The 20,358-nt window shown below is 45.0% G+C and overlaps 1 protein-coding gene across 2 annotated transcripts in view; it reads left to right on the top strand.

Moving 5' to 3' along the window:
* Window positions 1–6,818: 6,818 nt before the first annotated feature.
* The window catches only part of LOC133663122 (pleckstrin homology domain-containing family M member 3-like), a 42,352-nt gene continuing 28,812 nt past the window's right edge, over window positions 6,819–20,358 (top strand). For both annotated transcript variants that reach the window (XM_062067356.1, XM_062067355.1), the window contains exons 1-2: window positions 6,819–6,950; window positions 11,012–11,721. In XM_062067356.1, the coding sequence (XP_061923340.1) occupies window positions 11,238–11,721 (484 nt within the window). In that variant the 5' untranslated portion in view covers window positions 6,819–6,950; window positions 11,012–11,237. The remainder of the gene's footprint in view (window positions 6,951–11,011; window positions 11,722–20,358) is intronic.

The following is a 20,358-nucleotide window of genomic DNA, read 5'->3' as shown; positions in this document are numbered from 1 at the left end:
TCAGTCCAGGAGGAACATGAAGTCAGTCCAGGAGGAACATGAAGTCAGTCCAGGCGGAACATGAAGTCAGTCCAGGAGGAACATGAAGTCAGTCCAGGAGGAACATGAAGTCAGTCCAGGAGGAACATGAAGTCAGTCCATGAGGAACATGAAGTCAGTCCAGGAGGAACATGAAGTCAGTCCAGGAGGAACATGAAGTCAGTCCAGGAGGAACATGAAGTCAGTCCAGGTGGAACATGAAGTCAGTCCAGGAGGAACATGAAGTCAGTCCAGGAGGAACATGAAGTCAGTCCAGGAGGAACATGAAGTCAGTCCAGGAGGAACATGAAGTCAGTCCAGGAGGAACATGAAGGCAGGAGGAACATGAAGTCAGTCCAGGAGGAACATGAAGGCAGGAGGAACATGAAGGAAGGTGGAACATGAAGTCAGTCCAGGAGGAACATGAAGTCAGTCCAGGAGGAACATGAAGGCAGGAGGAACATGAAGTCAGTCCAGGAGGAACATGAAGGCAGGAGGAACATGAAGGAAGGTGGAACATGAAGTCAGTCCAGGAGGAACATGAAGTCAGTCCAGGCGGAACATGAAGTCAGTCCAGGAGGAACATGAAGTCAGTCCAGGAGGAACATGAAGTCAGTCCAGGAGGAACATGAAGTCAGTCCAGGAGGAACATGAAGTCAGTCCAGGAGGAACATGAAGTCAGTCCAGGAGGAACATGAAGTCAGTCCAGGAGGAACATGAAGTCAGTCCAGGCGGAACATGAAGTCAGTCCAGGAGGAACATGAAGTCAGTCCAGGAGGAACATGAAGTCAGTCCAGGAGGAACATGAAGTCAGTCCATGAGGAACATGAAGTCAGTCCAGGAGGAACATGAAGGCAGGAGGAACATGAAGGAAGGTGGAACATGAAGTCAGTCCAGGAGGAACATGAAGTCAGTCCATGAGGAACATGAAGTCAGTCCAGGAGGAACATGAAGTCAGTCCAGGAGGAACATGAAGTCAGTCCAGGAGGAACATGAAGTCAGTCCAGGAGGAACATGAAGTCAGTCCAGGAGGAACATGAAGTCAGTCCAGGAGGAACATGAAGTCAGTCCAGGCGGAACATGAAGTCAGTCCAGGAGGAACATGAAGTCAGTCCAGGAGGAACATGAAGTCAGTCCAGGAGGAACATGAAGTCAGTCCAGGCGGAACATGAAGTCAGTCCAGGAGGAACATGAAGTCAGTCCAGGAGGAACATGAAGTCAGTCCAGGAGGAACATGAAGTCAGTCCAGGAGGAACATGAAGGCAGGAGGAACATGAAGGAAGGTGGAACATGAAGTCAGTCCAGGAGGAACATGAAGGCAGGAGGAACATGAAGGAAGGTGGAACATGAAGTCAGTCCAGGCGGAACATGAAGTCAGTCCAGGAGGAACATGAAGTCAGTCCAGGAGGAACATGAAGTCAGTCCAGGAGGAACATGAAGTCAGTCCAGGCGGAACATGAAGTCAGTCCAGGAGGAACATGAAGTCAGTCCAGGAGGAACATGAAGGCAGGAGGAACATGAAGTCAGTCCAGGAGGAACATGAAGTCAGTCCATGAGGAACATGAAGTCAGTCCAGGAGGAACATGAAGTCAGTCCAGGAGGAACATGAAGTCAGTCCAGGAGGAACATGAAGTCAGTCCAGGCGGAACATGAAGTCAGTCCAGGAGGAACATGAAGTCAGTCCAGGAGGAACATGAAGTCAGTCCAGGAGGAACATGAAGTCAGTCCATGAGGAACATGAAGTCAGTCCAGGAGGAACATGAAGTCAGTCCAGGAGGAACATGAAGTCAGTCCAGGAGGAACATGAAGTCAGTCCAGGCGGAACATGAAGTCAGTCCAGGAGGAACATGAAGTCAGTCCAGCAGGAACATGAAGTCAGTCCAGGAGGAACATGAAGTCAGTCCAGGAGGAACATGAAGTCAGTCCAGGAGGAACATGAAGGCAGGAGGAACATGAAGTCAGTCCAGGAGGAACATGAAGGCAGGAGGAACATGAAGGAAGGTGGAACATGAAGTCAGTCCAGGAGGAACATGAAGTCAGTCCAGGCGGAACATGAAGTCAGTCCAGGAGGAACATGAAGTCAGTCCAGGAGGAACATGAAGTCAGTCCAGGAGGAACATGAAGTCAGTCCAGGAGGAACATGAAGTCAGTCCAGGAGGAACATGAAGTCAGTCCAGGAGGAACATGAAGTCAGTCCAGGAGGAACATGAAGTCAGTCCAGGCGGAACATGAAGTCAGTCCAGGAGGAACATGAAGTCAGTCCAGGAGGAACATGAAGTCAGTCCAGGAGGAACATGAAGTCAGTCCATGAGGAACATGAAGTCAGTCCAGGAGGAACATGAAGTCAGTCCAGGAGGAACATGAAGTCAGTCCAGGAGGAACATGAAGTCAGTCCAGGAGGAACATGAAGTCAGTCCAGGAGGAACATGAAGTCAGTCCAGGAGGAACATGAAGTCAGTCCAGGCGGAACATGAAGTCAGTCCAGGAGGAACATGAAGTCAGTCCAGGAGGAACATGAAGTCAGTCCAGGAGGAACATGAAGTCAGTCCAGGCGGAACATGAAGTCAGTCCAGGAGGAACATGAAGTCAGTCCAGGAGGAACATGAAGTCAGTCCAGGAGGAACATGAAGTCAGTCCATGAGGAACATGAAGTCAGTCCAGGAGGAACATGAAGGCAGGAGGAACATGAAGGAAGGTGGAACATGAAGTCAGTCCAGGAGGAACATGAAGGCAGGAGGAACATGAAGGAAGGTGGAACATGAAGTCAGTCCAGGCGGAACATGAAGTCAGTCCAGGAGGAACATGAAGTCAGTCCAGGAGGAACATGAAGTCAGTCCAGGAGGAACATGAAGTCAGTCCAGGCGGAACATGAAGTCAGTCCAGGAGGAACATGAAGTCAGTCCAGGAGGAACATGAAGGCAGGAAGAACATGAAGTCAGTCCAGGAGGAACATGAAGTCAGTCCATGAGGAACATGAAGTCAGTCCAGGAGGAACATGAAGTCAGTCCAGGAGGAACATGAAGTCAGTCCAGGAGGAACATGAAGTCAGTCCAGGCGGAACATGAAGTCAGTCCAGGAGGAACATGAAGTCAGTCCAGGAGGAACATGAAGTCAGTCCAGGAGGAACATGAAGTCAGTCCATGAGGAACATGAAGTCAGTCCAGGAGGAACATGAAGTCAGTCCAGGAGGAACATGAAGTCAGTCCAGGAGGAACATGAAGTCAGTCCAGGCGGAACATGAAGTCAGTCCAGGAGGAACATGAAGTCAGTCCAGGAGGAACATGAAGTCAGTCCAGGAGGAACATGAAGTCAGTCCAGGAGGAACATGAAGGCAGGAGGAACATGAAGTCAGTCCAGGAGGAACATGAAGGCAGGAGGAACATGAAGGAAGGTGGAACATGAAGTCAGTCCAGGAGGAACATGAAGTCAGTCCAGGAGGAACATGAAGGCAGGAGGAACATGAAGTCAGTCCAGGAGGAACATGAAGGCAGGAGGAACATGAAGGAAGGTGGAACATGAAGTCAGTCCAGGAGGAACATGAAGTCAGTCCAGGCGGAACATGAAGTCAGTCCAGGAGGAACATGAAGTCAGTCCAGGAGGAACATGAAGTCAGTCCAGGAGGAACATGAAGTCAGTCCAGGAGGAACATGAAGTCAGTCCAGGAGGAACATGAAGTCAGTCCAGGAGGAACATGAAGTCAGTCCAGGAGGAACATGAAGTCAGTCCAGGCGGAACATGAAGTCAGTCCAGGAGGAACATGAAGTCAGTCCAGGAGGAACATGAAGTCAGTCCAGGAGGAACATGAAGTCAGTCCATGAGGAACATGAAGTCAGTCCAGGAGGAACATGAAGGCAGGAGGAACATGAAGGAAGGTGGAACATGAAGTCAGTCCAGGAGGAACATGAAGTCAGTCCATGAGGAACATGAAGTCAGTCCAGGAGGAACATGAAGTCAGTCCAGGAGGAACATGAAGTCAGTCCAGGAGGAACATGAAGTCAGTCCAGGAGGAACATGAAGTCAGTCCAGGAGGAACATGAAGTCAGTCCAGGAGGAACATGAAGTCAGTCCAGGCGGAACATGAAGTCAGTCCAGGAGGAACATGAAGTCAGTCCAGGAGGAACATGAAGTCAGTCCAGGAGGAACATGAAGTCAGTCCAGGCGGAACATGAAGTCAGTCCAGGAGGAACATGAAGTCAGTCCAGGAGGAACATGAAGTCAGTCCAGGAGGAACATGAAGGCAGGTGGAACATGAAGGAAGGTGGAACATGAAGTCAGTCCAGGAGGAACATGAAGGCAGGAGGAACATGAAGGAAGGTGGAACATGAAGTCAGTCCAGGCGGAACATGAAGGCAGGAGGAACATGAAGGAAGGTGGAACATGAAGTCAGTCCAGGCGGAACATAAAGTCAGTCCAGGCGGAACATGAAGTCAGTCCAGGAGGAACATGAAGGCAGGAGGAACATGAAGGAAGGTGGAACATGAAGTCAGTCCAGGCGGAACATGAAGTCAGTCCAGGCGGAACATGAAGTCAGTCCAGGCGGAACATGAAGTCAGTCCAGGCGGAACATGAAGTCAGTCCAGGCGGAACATGAAGTCAGTCCAGGCGGAACATGAAGGCAGGAGGAACATGAAGGAAGGCGGAACATGAAGTCAGTCCAGGCGGAACATGAAGGCAGGAGGAACATGAAGGAAGGTGGAACATGAAGTCAGTCCAGGAGGAACATGAAGGCAGGAGGAACATGAAGGAAGGCGGAACATGAAGTCAGTCCAGGCGGAACATGAAGGCAGGAGGAACATGAAGGAAGGTGGAACATGAAGTCAGTCCAGGCGGAACATGAAGGCAGGAGGAACATGAAGGAAGGTGGAACATGAAGTCAGTCCAGGAGGAACATGAAGGCAGGAGGAACATGAAGGAAGGTGGAACATGAAGTCAGTCCAGGCGGAACATGAAGGCAGGAGGAACATGAAGTCAGTCCAGGCGGAACATGAAGTCAGTCCAGGAGGAACATGAAGGCAGGAGGAACATGAAGGAAGGTGGAACATGAAGTCAGTCCAGGAGGAACATGAAGGCAGGAGGAACATGAAGGAAGGTGGAACATGAAGTCAGTCCAGGCGGAACATGAAGTCAGGAGGAACATGAAGGAAGGTGGAACATGAAGTCAGTCCAGGAGGAACATGAAGGAAGGTGGAACATGAAGTCAGTCCAGGCGGAACATGAAGGCAGGAGGAACATGAAGGAAGGTGGAACATGAAGTCAGTCCAGGCGGAACATGAAGTCAGTCCAGGCGGAACATGAAGTCAGTCCAGGCGGAACATGAAGTCAGTCCAGGCGGAACATGAAGTCAGTCCAGGCGGAACATGAAGTCAGTCCAGGCGGAACATGAAGGCAGGAGGAACATGAAGGAAGGCGGAACATGAAGTCAGTCCAGGCGGAACATGAAGGCAGGAGGAACATGAAGGAAGGTGGAACATGAAGTCAGTCCAGGAGGAACATGAAGGCAGGAGGAACATGAAGGAAGGCGGAACATGAAGTCAGTCCAGGCGGAACATGAAGGCAGGAGGAACATGAAGGAAGGCGGAACATGAAGTCAGTCCAGGCGGAACATGAAGGCAGGAGGAACATGAAGGAAGGTGGAACATGAAGTCAGTCCAGGAGGAACATGAAGGCAGGAGGAACATGAAGGAAGGCGGAACATGAAGTCAGTCCAGGCGGAACATGAAGGCAGGAGGAACATGAAGGAAGGTGGAACATGAAGTCAGTCCAGGCGGAACATGAAGGCAGGAGGAACATGAAGGAAGGTGGAACATGAAGTCAGTCCAGGAGGAACATGAAGGCAGGAGGAACATGAAGGAAGGTGGAACATGAAGTCAGTCCAGGCGGAACATGAAGGCAGGAGGAACATGAAGTCAGTCCAGGCGGAACATGAAGTCAGTCCAGGAGGAACATGAAGGCAGGAGGAACATGAAGGAAGGTGGAACATGAAGTCAGTCCAGGAGGAACATGAAGGCAGGAGGAACATGAAGGAAGGTGGAACATGAAGTCAGTCCAGGCGGAACATGAAGTCAGGAGGAACATGAAGGAAGGTGGAACATGAAGTCAGTCCAGGAGGAACATGAAGGAAGGTGGAACATGAAGTCAGTCCAGGCGGAACATGAAGGCAGGAGGAACATGAAGGAAGGTGGAACATGAAGTCAGTCCAGGCGGAACATGAAGTCAGTCCAGGAGGAACATGAAGTCAGTCCAGGAGGAACATGAAGTCAGTCCAGGAGGAACATGAAGTCAGTCCAGGCGGAACATGAAGTCAGTCCAGGAGGAACATGAAGTCAGTCCAGGAGGAACATGAAGGCAGGAAGAACATGAAGTCAGTCCAGGAGGAACATGAAGTCAGTCCATGAGGAACATGAAGTCAGTCCAGGAGGAACATGAAGTCAGTCCAGGAGGAACATGAAGTCAGTCCAGGAGGAACATGAAGTCAGTCCAGGCGGAACATGAAGTCAGTCCAGGAGGAACATGAAGTCAGTCCAGGAGGAACATGAAGTCAGTCCAGGAGGAACATGAAGTCAGTCCATGAGGAACATGAAGTCAGTCCAGGAGGAACATGAAGTCAGTCCAGGAGGAACATGAAGTCAGTCCAGGAGGAACATGAAGGCAGGAGGAACATGAAGGAAGGTGGAACATGAAGTCAGTCCAGGCGGAACATGAAGTCAGGAGGAACATGAAGGAAGGTGGAACATGAAGTCAGTCCAGGAGGAACATGAAGGAAGGTGGAACATGAAGTCAGTCCAGGCGGAACATGAAGGCAGGAGGAACATGAAGGAAGGTGGAACATGAAGTCAGTCCAGGCGGAACCTTCTTGCTGCAGCCTCAGTTTGCAGTCGGACAGGTTTAGCGCGCGGGTCCGTCCAGAGAAGGACTTGATGGTAAACACTAAGGTGAGTGTAAAGTCAAGCTTTTTAACTTCATCCTGTGCCAGTAAATGACTTGTTTTAGTCTTTGTGAGTCCATGGAAAGTTCACTTTTATCTCCCGCTGAAGCGACATCGTTCGAGGATGGAGACAGGCTAGCTGTTAGCTTCAAGCTAAGCAGCACCCGAGCAGACAAAAACATAGTAAACATAGTTTGTAGGTCAACAAAGGTGGCGAAGATGAGCCTTCTGAAGTGTTAATGTGCGAGGAGTGTTGAGAAGGAGTCTCTTGGAGAAGTGACTGACTAGTTACAAGTGACTGACTAGTTAGCAAGTGACTGACTAGTTAGCAAGTGTCGCTCGCATCGCTGACAGTGACGTCATCGTCGCCGTCATTGTTGACTGAAGCAGAGATGCTGACTGTGCCTTGTCATCAACGCGCATGCGCCGCCAGCCTCTGCTTTGTATCCAGACTTATCAGATGTAATGTTTTATTATCTAGAAGGTTTTATCATCTAGAAGGTTTTATCATCTAGAACAGTGGTCCCCAACCACCGGTCCGCAGCCCGGTACCGGCCCGTGGGCCGATTGGTACCGGGCTGCGGACACACAAGCAATTAAAAAAAAATATATATATATATTTTTTTTTTTTAAAAATCAACATAAAAAACACAATATATACATTATATATCAATATAAATCAATACAGTCTGCAGGGATACAGTCCGTAAGCACACATGATTGTATTTCTTTATGACAAAAAATATATATATATATATATATATTTTTTACTACCCCTCCCCTCCCCTCCCCCGGTCCGTGGGACAAATTTTCAAGCATTGGCCGATCCGCAAGTACAAAAAGGTTGTGGACCACTGATCTAGAAGGTTTTATTATCTATAATGTTTTATTATCTATACGGTTTTATCATCTAGAAGGTTTTATTATCTATAATGTTTTATTATCTATACGGTTTTATCATCTAGAAGGTTTTATTATCTATAATGTTTTATTATCTATAAGGTTTTATTATCTATAAGGTTTTATCATCTAGAAGGTTTTATTATCTATAATGTTTTATTATCTATAAGGTGAGCAGCTCATGTTTTAAAGGCACATTCCAAAAATAATATTCAAATAAACACAAACATAAAAAAGCTTACAGGTGAAATGTTATTTAGAAAAAGTTGCAACTTTGACTAATAAAACAAAGCTGATTTTTTCTTTCAACTGTCTATCAAACTATCAATGTTTTTATGAATTATTGATCCATCCAAGGCTCCCATCACTTCACATCAAATATTACACTTTGAAATATAGTTTTTGTGGAAGATTTTGCATATTTTGTGTGTTTGCCATAAAAAAAAAAACTTTTTGACAAAAAGGGCAGAAAACAAACAAACAGAAAAACAACATTAAGAAAAATTAAACTTAGAATTGACATATAGATCTGAAGTTGATGTAGACTCTAGAGAATGTTACCAACAACAACATGCCAAATGTTACCAACAACAACATGCCAAATGTTACCAACAACAACATGATGATTGTTACCAACAACAACATGCCAAATGTTACCAACAACAACATGCCAAATGTTACCAACAACAACATGCCAAATGTTACCAACAACAACATGATGATTGTTACCAACAACAACAACAACATGCCAAATGTTACCAACAACAACATGCCAAATGTTACCAACAACAACATGCCAAATGTTACCAACAACAACATGATGATTGTTACCAACAACAACAACATGCCAAATGTTACCAACAACAACATGATGATTGTTACCAACAACAACATGCCAAATGTTACCAACAACAACATGATGATTGTTACCAACAACAACATGCCAAATGTTACCAACAACAACATGATGATTGTTACCAACAACAACAACATGCCAAATGTTACCAACAACAACATGCCGATTGTTACCAACAACAACATGCCGATTGTTACCAACAACAACAAGATGATTGTTACCAACAACAACATGCTGATTGTTACTGATTAAATCATTTTGGGGAAATACTGCATCAAACATAAAGAATAATGAGGTTCTCTGGACAGATAGACTTGAAGTTTATGGAGAGATGTAAGTGTTGAATAAAACATGTTCTGACTGGGACCAGGGACCAGGGACTAGGGACCAGACTTGAGGGGAGCCCTAATGGTTTTGAAAATGACAAATAACCAAATGGCCGCCGCATGCTCTGATTGGACAGCCCTGATAGGATGACAGAAGATGTCTTGCTAACATGTGGCCTGGCCCTCAGTCAGATAATGCTAACATGTAGCCTGGCCCTCAGTCAGATAATGCTAACATGTGGGCTGGCCCTCAGTCAGATAATGCTAACATGTGGCCTGGCCCTCAGTCAGATAATGCTAACATGTAGCCTGGCCCTCAGTCAGATAATGCTAACATGTAGCCTGGCCCTCAGTCAGATAATGCTAACATGTGGCCTGGCCCTCAGTCAGATAATGCTAACATGTAGCCTGGCCCTCAGTCAGATAATGCTAACATGTGGCCTGGCCCTCAGTCAGATAATGCTAACATGTAGCCTGGCCCTCAGTCAGATAATGCTAACATGTGGCCTGGCCCTCAGTCAGATAATGCTAACATGTAGCCTGGCCCTCAGTCAGATAATGCTAACATGTGGCCTGGCCCTCAGTCAGATAATGCTAACATGTGGCCTGGCCCTCAGTCAGATAATGCTAACATGTGGCCTGGCCCTCAGTCAGATAATGCTAACATGTAGCCTGGCCCTCAGTCAGATAATGCTAACATGTGGCCTGGCCCTCAGTCAGATAATGCTAACATGTGGGCTGGCCCTCAGTCAGATAATGCTAACATGTGGCCTGGCCCTCAGTCAGATAATGCTAACATGTGGCCTGGCCCTCAGTCAGATAATGCTAACATGTGGCCTGGCCCTCAGTCAGATAATGCTAACATGTGGCCTGGCCCTCAGTCAGATAATGCTAACATGTGGCCTGGCCCTCAGTCAGATAATGCTAACATGTAGCCTGGCCCTCAGTCAGATAATGCTAACATGTGGCCTGGCCCTCAGTCAGATAATGCTAACATGTGGCCTGGCCCTCAGTCAGATAATGCTAACATGTGGCCTGGCCCTCAGTCAGATAATGCTAACATGTGGCCTGGCCCTCAGTCAGATAATGCTAACATGTAGCCTGGCCCTCAGTCAGATAATGCTAACATGTAGCCTGGCCCTCAGTCAGATAATGCTAACATGTGGCCTGGCCCTCAGTCAGATAATGCTAACATGTGGCCTGGCCCTCAGTCAGATAATGCTAACATGTAGCCTGGCCCTCAGTCAGATAATGCTAACATGTAGCCTGGCCCTCAGTCAGATAATGCTAACATGTAGCCTGGCCCTCAGTCAGATAATGCTAACATGTAGCCTGGCCCTCAGTCAGATAATGCTAACATGTGGGCTGGCCCTCAGTCAGATAATGCTAACATGTAGCCTGGCCCTCAGTCAGATAATGCTAACATGTAGCCTGGCCCTCAGTCAGATAATGCTAACATGTAGCCTGGCCCTCAGTCAGATAATGCTAACATGTAGCCTGGCCCTCAGTCAGATAATGCTAACATGTGGGCTGGCCCTCAGTCAGATAATGCTAACATGTAGCCTGGCCCTCAGTCAGATAATGCTAACATGTAGCCTGGCCCTCAGTCAGATAATGCTAACATGTAGCCTGGCCCTCAGTCAGATAATGCTAACATGTAGCCTGGCCCTCAGTCAGATAATGCTAACATGTAGCCTGGCCCTCAGTCAGATAATGCTAACATGTAGCCTGGCCCTCAGTCAGATAATGCTAACATGTAGCCTGGCCCTCAGTCAGATAATGCTAACATGTAGCCTGGCCCTCAGTCAGATAATGCTAACATGTAGCCTGGCCCTCAGTCAGATAATGCTAACATGTAGCCTGGCCCTCAGTCAGATAATGCTTGCTTGAATAATTCAGAGGAAGAGAATCAATAAGAGGACGAGGGAGAGGAGCATGGCTTTATTGTAGGAAAGGCCTCATGGATGTTTCTTCTTCCTCCTCCAGGCAACATCTTGCTGATGTGGGGCTGCTAGAAGCAGACCGGACCTCCCTGCAGTTCTCAGAGCCTTTTCAAGGGGAAAGTCAGACAGGTTGATGGAAGAACAAGAGGCGGACAAGTAGTAGAAGAAGACCTGAAGGCCCTCCAGATCCTGGTCCACATGTGTACAAGACATTGGTCCAGCTGTTTGTTGGACATGTTTGAGCTTTAAAACCAGGAGAAGGTCTGGCCATGGAGGACCTGAGGCAGCTGGAGATGGTGGGCGACATCAGCCCGGCTCTAGAGGCCACCGAGGACTTCATCCACTGCATTGACGCCATTCAAGGCCAAGGTCCGAGCCGGGGTCACGCGGGAGTCCTCCAAGCCTCCAGGCAGCCCGGCAAGCTGCAGGAGGTCTCTGGCACGGCCCTGGCCAAGCTGAGCTCCAGCGGCGTGTGGAGCCTGCTGGCGGGCCAGCAACCTGAGGTGGGACCACTAGGACTGGCCTGGGCCGACAACCTGAGCGTGCTGGGCCTGAGGCACGGCAAGAGGAGCCGGGCGCGCTCCACCAACGACCTGGCGGTCCACAGCAAGGACAGCACCGCCGCCTCCACCAACAGCACCTTCAAGAAAGGACACAACCGCTCCAGGTCGGACGTCAACTACCGGCCGTCCAACTACACTGACAATGGACTGCTGGCTGTGAAGAACACCAACCTGCAGCGCTGGCACCAAGGTGAGTACACACACACACACACACACACACACACACACACACACACACACACACACACACACACACACACACACACACACACACACACACATTAGACAGCATGAATGTCCTTCTGTCCTTTGCAAACATCCTGAGAGGAGGCAGTAATGATAGAAAATGATGATAACTTCAAATGACACAACTGTGCTACTACACACACACACACACACACACACACACACACACACACACACACACACACACACACACACACACACACACACACACACACACACACACACACACACACACACACACACACACACACACACACACACACACACACACACACGTATAAGACAAACGCACACACACAAGCAGTATGTGTGTGTTTTGGCATGGTGAGAGATGTTGAGGATAATCCTGTCAGCAAATGGACTAAAATGAGGATGCTAATTAGGCGCATTATGTAGCATTAGCACATGTGTGACAAGCTAGCAGCCCGAGGAGATTCATTGTCGCCATGTTAGCTTTGTCCTTAGCAACAGTTGGACATGTTCCCATTGTTACCAACAACAACACGCACATTGTTACCAACAACAACACACCCATTGTTACCAACAACAACACGCACATTGTTACCAACAACAACACACCCATTGTTACCAACAACAACACGCACATTGTTACCAACAACAACACACCCATTCTTACCAACAACAACACACCCATTGTTGCCAACAACAACACGCCCATTGTTACCAACAACAACACACCCATTATTACCAACAACAACATGCCCATTGTTACCAACAACACACCCATTGTTACCAACAACAACACACCCATTGTTACCAACAACAACACGCACATTGTTACCAACAACAACATGCCCATTCTTACCAACAACAACACGCACATTGTTACCAACAACAACATGCCCATTCTTACCAACAACAACACGCTGATTGTTACCAACAACAACACGCCCATTCTTACCAACAACAACACGCCCATTCTTACCAACAACAACATGCCCATTGTTACCAACAACAACACACCCATTGTTACCAACAACAACACGCACATTGTTACCAACAACAACATGCCCATTCTTACCAACAACAACACGCACATTGTTACCAACAACAACATGCCCATTCTTACCAACAACAACACGCTGATTGTTACCAACAACACGCCCATTCTTACCAACAACAACACACACATTGTTACCAACAACAACACACCCATTCTTACCAACAACAACACGCTGATTGTTACCAACAACAACACGCCCATTCTTACCAACAACAACACGCTGATTGTTACCAACAACAACACGCCCATTCTTACCAACAACAACACACCCATTCTTACCAACAACAACACGCTGATTGTTACCAACAACAACACGCCCATTGTTACCAACAACAACACGCCCATTGTTACCAACAACAACACACCCATTCTTACCAACAACAACACGCTGATTGTTACCAACAACAACACGCCCATTGTTACCAACAACAACACGCCCATTGTTACCAACAACAACACGCCCATTGTTACCAACAACAACACGCCCATTCTTACCAACAACAACATGCCCATTGTTACCAACAACACACCCATTCTTACCAACAACAACACGCTGATTGTTACCAACAACAACACGCCCATTGTTACCAACAACAACACGCCCATTGTTACCAACAACAACACGCCCATTCTTACCAACAACAACACACCCATTCTTACCAACAACAACACGCTGATTGTTACCAACAACAACACGCCCATTGTTACCAACAACAACATGCCCATTGTTACCAACAACAACACACTGATTGTTACCAACAACAACATAATGCCCATTGTTACAAACAAAAACATGCCGATTGTTACCAACAACAACAAAATGCAGATTGTTACCAACAACAACATAATGCTGATTGTTACCAACAACAACATAATGCCGATTGTTACCAACAACAACATAATGCAGATTGTTACCAACAACAACATAATGCCCATTGTTACAAACAAAAACATGCCGATTGTTACCAACAACAACAAAATGCCGATTGTTACCAACAACAACATAATGCTGATTGTTACCAACAACAACATAATGCCGATTGTTACCAACAACAACATAATGCCGATTGTTACCAACAACAACATAATGTCGATTGTTACCAACAACAACATAATGCAGATTGTTACCAACAACAACATAATGCAGATTGTTACCAACAACAACACAATGCAGATTGTTACCAACAACAACATAATGCAGATTGTTACCAACAACAACATAATGCCGATTGTTACCAACAACAACATAATGCCGATTGTTACCAACAACAACATAATGCAGAATGTTACCAACAACAACATAATGCCGATTGTTACCAACAACAACATAATGCAGATTGTTACCAACAACAACATAATGCCGATTGTTACCAACAACAACATAATGCCGATTGTTACCAACAACAACATAATGCAGATTGTTACCAACAACAACATAATGCCGATTGTTACCAACAACAACATAATGCCGATTGTTACCAACAACAACATAATGCCGATTGTTACCAACAACAACATAATGCAGATTGTTACCAACAACAACATAATGCCGATTGTTACCAACAACAACATAATGCCGATTGTTACCAACAACAACATAATGCCGATTGTTACCAACAACAACATAATGCAGATTGTTACCAACAACAACATAATGCCGATTGTTACCAACAACAACATAATGCCGATTGTTACCAACAACAACATAATGCAGATTGTTACCAACAACAACATAATGCCGATTGTTACCAACAACAACATAATGCCGATTGTTACCAACAACAACATAATGCAGATTGTTACCAACAACAACATAATGCCGATTGTTACCAACAACAACATAATGCCGATTGTTACCAACAACAACATAATGCCGATTGTTACCAACAACAACATAATGCAGATTGTTACCAACAACAACATAATGCCGATTGTTACCAACAACAACATAATGCCGATTGTTACCAACAACAACATAATGCAGATTGTTACCAACAACAACATAATGCCGATTGTTACCAACAACAACATAATGCCGATTGTTACCAACAACAACATATTGCAGATTGTTACCAACAACAACATAATGCAGATTGTTACCAACAACAACATAATGCAGATTGTTACCAACAACAACATAATGCAGATTGTTACCAACAACAACATATTGCAGATTGTTACCAACAACAACATAATGCAGATTGTTACCAACAACAACATAATGCAGATTGTTACCAACAACAACATAATGCAGATTGTTACCAACAACAACATAATGCAGATTGTTACCAACAACAACATAATGCCGATTGTTACCAACAACAACATAATGCCGATTGTTACCAACAACAACATAATGCAGATTGTTACCAACAACAACATAATGCCGATTGTTACCAACAACAACATAATGCCGATTGTTACCAACAACAACATAATGCCGATTGTTACCAACAACAACATAATGCCGATTGTTACCAACAACAACATAATGCCGATTGTTACCAACAACAACATAATGCAGATTGTTACCAACAACAACATAATGCCGATTGTTACCAACAACAACATAATGCCGATTGTTACCAACAACAACATATTGCAGATTGTTACCAACAACAACATAATGCAGATTGTTACCAACAACAACATAATGCAGATTGTTACCAACAACAACATAATGCAGATTGTTACCAACAACAACATATTGCAGATTGTTACCAACAACAACATAATGCAGATTGTTACCAACAACAACATAATGCAGATTGTTACCAACAACAACATAATGCAGATTGTTACCAACAACAACATAATGCCGATTGTTACCAACAACAACATAATGCCGATTGTTACCAACAACAACATAATGCAGATTGTTACCAACAACAACATAATGCCGATTGTTACCAACAACAACATAATGCCGATTGTTACCAACAACAACATAATGCAGATTGTTACCAACAACAACATAATGCCGATTGTTACCAACAACAACATAATGCCGATTGTTACCAACAACAACATATTGCAGATTGTTACCAACAACAACATAATGCAGATTGTTACCAACAACAACATAATGCAGATTGTTACCAACAACAACATAATGCAGATTGTTACCAACAACAACATGCAAGGTAATGGTAATGTTTTATGTTGGTGTGCTTTTGACTTGATGTTCATTGTTCCCATGATCATGAACACACCACCCTCCATGCCTGAAAGCATATTGGAGAGAATAAAGAAGTGTTGTTGTGTCCGTGGAGACACGGAGATGGATGTGTGTGTGTGTGTGTGTGTGTGTGTGTGTGTGTGTGTGTGTGTGTGTGTGTGTGTGTGTGTGTGTGTGTGTGTGTGTGTGTGTGTGTGTGTGTGTGTGTGTGTGTGTGTGTGTGTGTAGGAACAATGACGTGTTGGAATTGGGACAGTTGTTAGCAAAAAAAGGTAAAAATAGTGTCAGACTTTGTGTGTCTTTTTCTGGAGGCTACAATCCATGCTATTACTTTTATTAGTTTTCATGTAAAACCACATTTTGAAGGTGTGGTGGTTATCATTTTGTCTTGGTGGTGCACCAACATGCATAACACTGCAAGTTGTTGATGACTTTGTGTACTTCATATAATACTGTCTCACTATTTGACAAGCAAGTTGTTGATGACTTTGTGTACTTCATATAATACTGTCTCACTATTTGACAAGCAAGTTGTTGATGACTTTGTGTACTTCATATAATACTGTCTCACTATTTGACAACACATTCTTCTTAGTGGAAGTGAAGTCCAGTCTAATTGAGGGGGTCACTTTTCCTCTCGCCCCCCCAAGCGTCCACTAGTCCAGTCTAATTGAGGGGGGCACTTTTCCTCTCGCCCCCCCAAGCGTCCACTAGTCCAGTCTAATTGAGGGGGGCACTTTTCCTCTCGCTCCCCCAAGCGTCCACTAGTCCAGTCTAATTGAGGGGGTCACTTTTCCTCTCGCCCCCCCAAGCGTCCACTAGTCCAGTCTAATTGAGGGGGGCACTTTTCCTCTCGCCCCCCCAAGCGTCCACTAGTCCAGTCTAATTGAGGGGGTCACTTTTCCTCTCGCCCTCCCAAGCGTCCACTAGTCCAGTCTAATTGAGGGGGGCACTTTTCCTCTCGCTCCCCCAAGTGTCCACTAGTCCAGTCTAATTGAGGGGGTCACTTTTCCTCTCGCTCCCCCAAGCGTCCACTAGTCCAGTCTAATTGAGGGGGGCTCTTTTCCTCTCGCTCCCCCAAGCATCCACTAGTCCAGTCTAATTGAGGGGGGCTCTTTTCCTCTCGCTCCCCCAAGCGTCCACTAGTCCAGTCTAATTGAGGGGGGTAGTTTTCCTCTCGCTCCCCCAAGCGTCCAGTAGTCCAGTCTAATTGAGGGGGGCTCTTTTCCTCTCGCTCCCCCAAGCCTCCACTAGTCCAGTCTAATTGAGGGGGGCTCTTTTCCTCTCGCTCCCCCAAGCGTCCACTAGTCCAGTCTAATTGAGGGGGGCTCTTTTCCTCTCGCTCCCCCAAGCGTCCACTAGTCCAGTCTAATTGAGGGGGGCTCTTTTCCTCTCGCTCCCCCAAGCGTCCACTAGTCCAGTCTAATTGAGGGGGGCTCTTTTCCTCTCGCTCCCCCAAGCGTCCACTAGTCCAGTCTAATTGAGGGGGGCTCTTTTCCTCTCGCTCCCCCAAGCGTCCACTAGTCCAGTCTAATTGAGGGGGGCTCTTTTCCTCTCGCTCCCCCAAGCGTCCACTAGTCCAGTCTAATTGAGGGGGGTAGTTTTTCTCTCGCTCCCCCAAGCGTCCAGTAGTCCAGTCTAATTGAGGGGGGCTCTTTTCCTCTCGCTCCCCCAAGCGTCCAGTAGTCCAGTCTAATTGAGGGGGGTCACTTTTCCTCTCGCTCCCCCAAGCGTCCAGTAGTCCAGTCTAATTGAGGGGGGTAGTTTTCCTCTCCGCTGTGTGTCATTTGCATATTTTAGCTTTGTTAACACGGCGTTGGAGAAGATGGATGGTGACAAATGTGGAAGTAAAGGCCCTCACTTACACTCTGACAGATGAAAGCAGTCTTGTTGTGTTCAAGTCAGTGATTTATTGTTGTGCCAACTGCAGCTCTTCAAGCTAATTGCTGGATGACATGACACCCTGCTGAGTTACAGAGAAGGTGGAGAGAACTGCCATGTTTGTTCCTTCAAGTGCCAAGCAGCACACTCCTTCCACTTTCTGCTTAACCATGCGCTTCCTTCGCCATTCTTATATGGAACAGACAGCTGGATTAGCATCCATCTTGTTTAGTTTAGAGCTGGCGTGACTCCACAAAGCCAACAGTGAGTTTTAAGAGGAACATATAGCATACAACTCAATCATTCTGTCGTAAGAGGAACATATAGCATACAACTCAATCATTCTGTCGTAAGAGGAACATATAGCATACAACTCAATCATTCTGTCTTAAGAGGAACATATAGCATACAACTCAATCATTCTGTCTTAAGAGGAACATATAGCATACAACTCAATCATTCTGTCTTAAGAGGAACATATAGCATACAACTCAATCATTCTGTCGTAAGAGGAACATATAGCATACAACTCAATCATTCTGTCGTAAGAGGAACATATAGCATACAACTCAATCATTCTGTCGTAAGAGGAACATATAGCATACAACTCAATCATTCTGTCTTAAGAGGAACATATAGCATACAACTCAATCATTCTGTCGTAAGAGGAACATATAGCATACAACTCAATCATTCTGTCGTAAGAGGAACATATAGCATACAACTCAATCATTCTGTCTTAAGAGGAACATATAGCATACAACTCAATCATTCTGTCTTAAGAGGAACATATAGCATACAACTCAATCATTCTGTCGTAAGAGGAACATATAGCATACAACTCAATCATTCTGTCGTAAGAGGAACATATAGCATACAACTCAATCATTCTGTCTTAAGAGGAACATATAGCATACAACTCAATCATTCTGTCTTAAGAGGAACATATAGCATACAACTCAATCATTCTGTCGTAAGAGGAACATATAGCATACAACTCAATCGTTCTGTCTTAAGAGGAACATATAGCATACAACTCAATCATTCTGTCTTAAGAGGAACATATAGCATACAACTCAATCATTCTGTCTTAAGAGGAACATATAGCATACAACTCAATCATTCTGTCGTAAGAGGAACATATAGCATACAACTCAATCATTCTGTCTTAAGAGGAACATATAGCATACAACTCAATCATTCTGTCGTAAGAGGAACATATAGCATACAACTCAATCATTCTGTCGTAAGAGGAACATATAGCATACAACTCAATCATTCTGTCTTAAGAGGAACATATAGCATACAACTCAATCATTCTGTCTTAAGAGGAACATATAGCATACAACTCAATCATTCTGTCTTAAGAGGAACATATAGCATACAACTCAATCATTCTGTCGTAAGAGGAACATATAGCATACAACTCAATCATTCTGTCGTAAGAGGAACATATAGCATACAACTCAATCATTCTGTCTTAAGAGGAACATATAGCATACAACTCAATCATTCTGTCTTAAGAGGAACATATAGCATACAACTCAATCATTCTGTCGTAAGAGGAACATATAGCATACAACTCAATCATTCTGTCTTAAGAGGAACATATAGCATACAACTCAATCATTCTGTCTTAAGAGGAACATATAGCATACAACTCAATCATTCTGTCTTAAGAGGAACATATAGCATACAACTCAATCATTCTGTCTTAAGAGGAACATATAGCATACAACTCAATCATTCTGTCTTAAGAGGAACATATAGCATACAACTCAATCATTCTGTCTTAAGAGGAACATATAGCATACAACTCAATCATTCTGTCTTAAGAGGAACATATAGCATACAACTCAATCATTCTGTCTTAAGAGGAACATATAGCATACAACTCAATCATTCTGTCTTAAGAGGAACATATAGCATACAACTCAATCATTCTGTCTTAAGAGGAACATATAGCATACAACTCAATCATTCTGTCTTAAGAGGAACATATAGCATACAACTCAATCATTCTGTCTTAAGAGGAACATATAGCATACAACTCAATCATTCTGTCTTAAGAGGAACATATAGCATACAACTCAATCATTCTGTCTTAAGAGGAACATATAGCATACAACTCAATCATTCTGTCTTAAGAGGAACATATAGCATACAACTCAATCATTCTGTCGTAAGAGGAACATATAGCATACAACTCAATCATTCTGTCTTAAGAGGAACATATAGCATACAACTCAATCATTCTGTCGTAAGAGGAACATATAGCATACAACTCAATCATTCTGTCGTAAGAGGAACATATAGCATACAACTCAATCATTCTGTCGTAAGAGGAACATATAGCATACAACTCAATCATTCTGTCTTAAGAGGAACATATAGCATACAACTCAATCATTCTGTCTTAAGAGGAACATATAGCATACAACTCAATCATTCTGTCTTAAGAGGAACATATAGCATACAACTCAATCATTCTGTCGTAA

Source organism: Entelurus aequoreus, linkage group LG13, assembly GCF_033978785.1.
Source record: "Entelurus aequoreus isolate RoL-2023_Sb linkage group LG13, RoL_Eaeq_v1.1, whole genome shotgun sequence".
In the NCBI taxonomy this organism is placed as follows: domain Eukaryota; kingdom Metazoa; phylum Chordata; class Actinopteri; order Syngnathiformes; family Syngnathidae; genus Entelurus; species Entelurus aequoreus.
The sequence above is the reverse complement of the archived record's forward strand: the minus strand, read 5'-3'. Positions and strand labels throughout refer to the sequence as shown.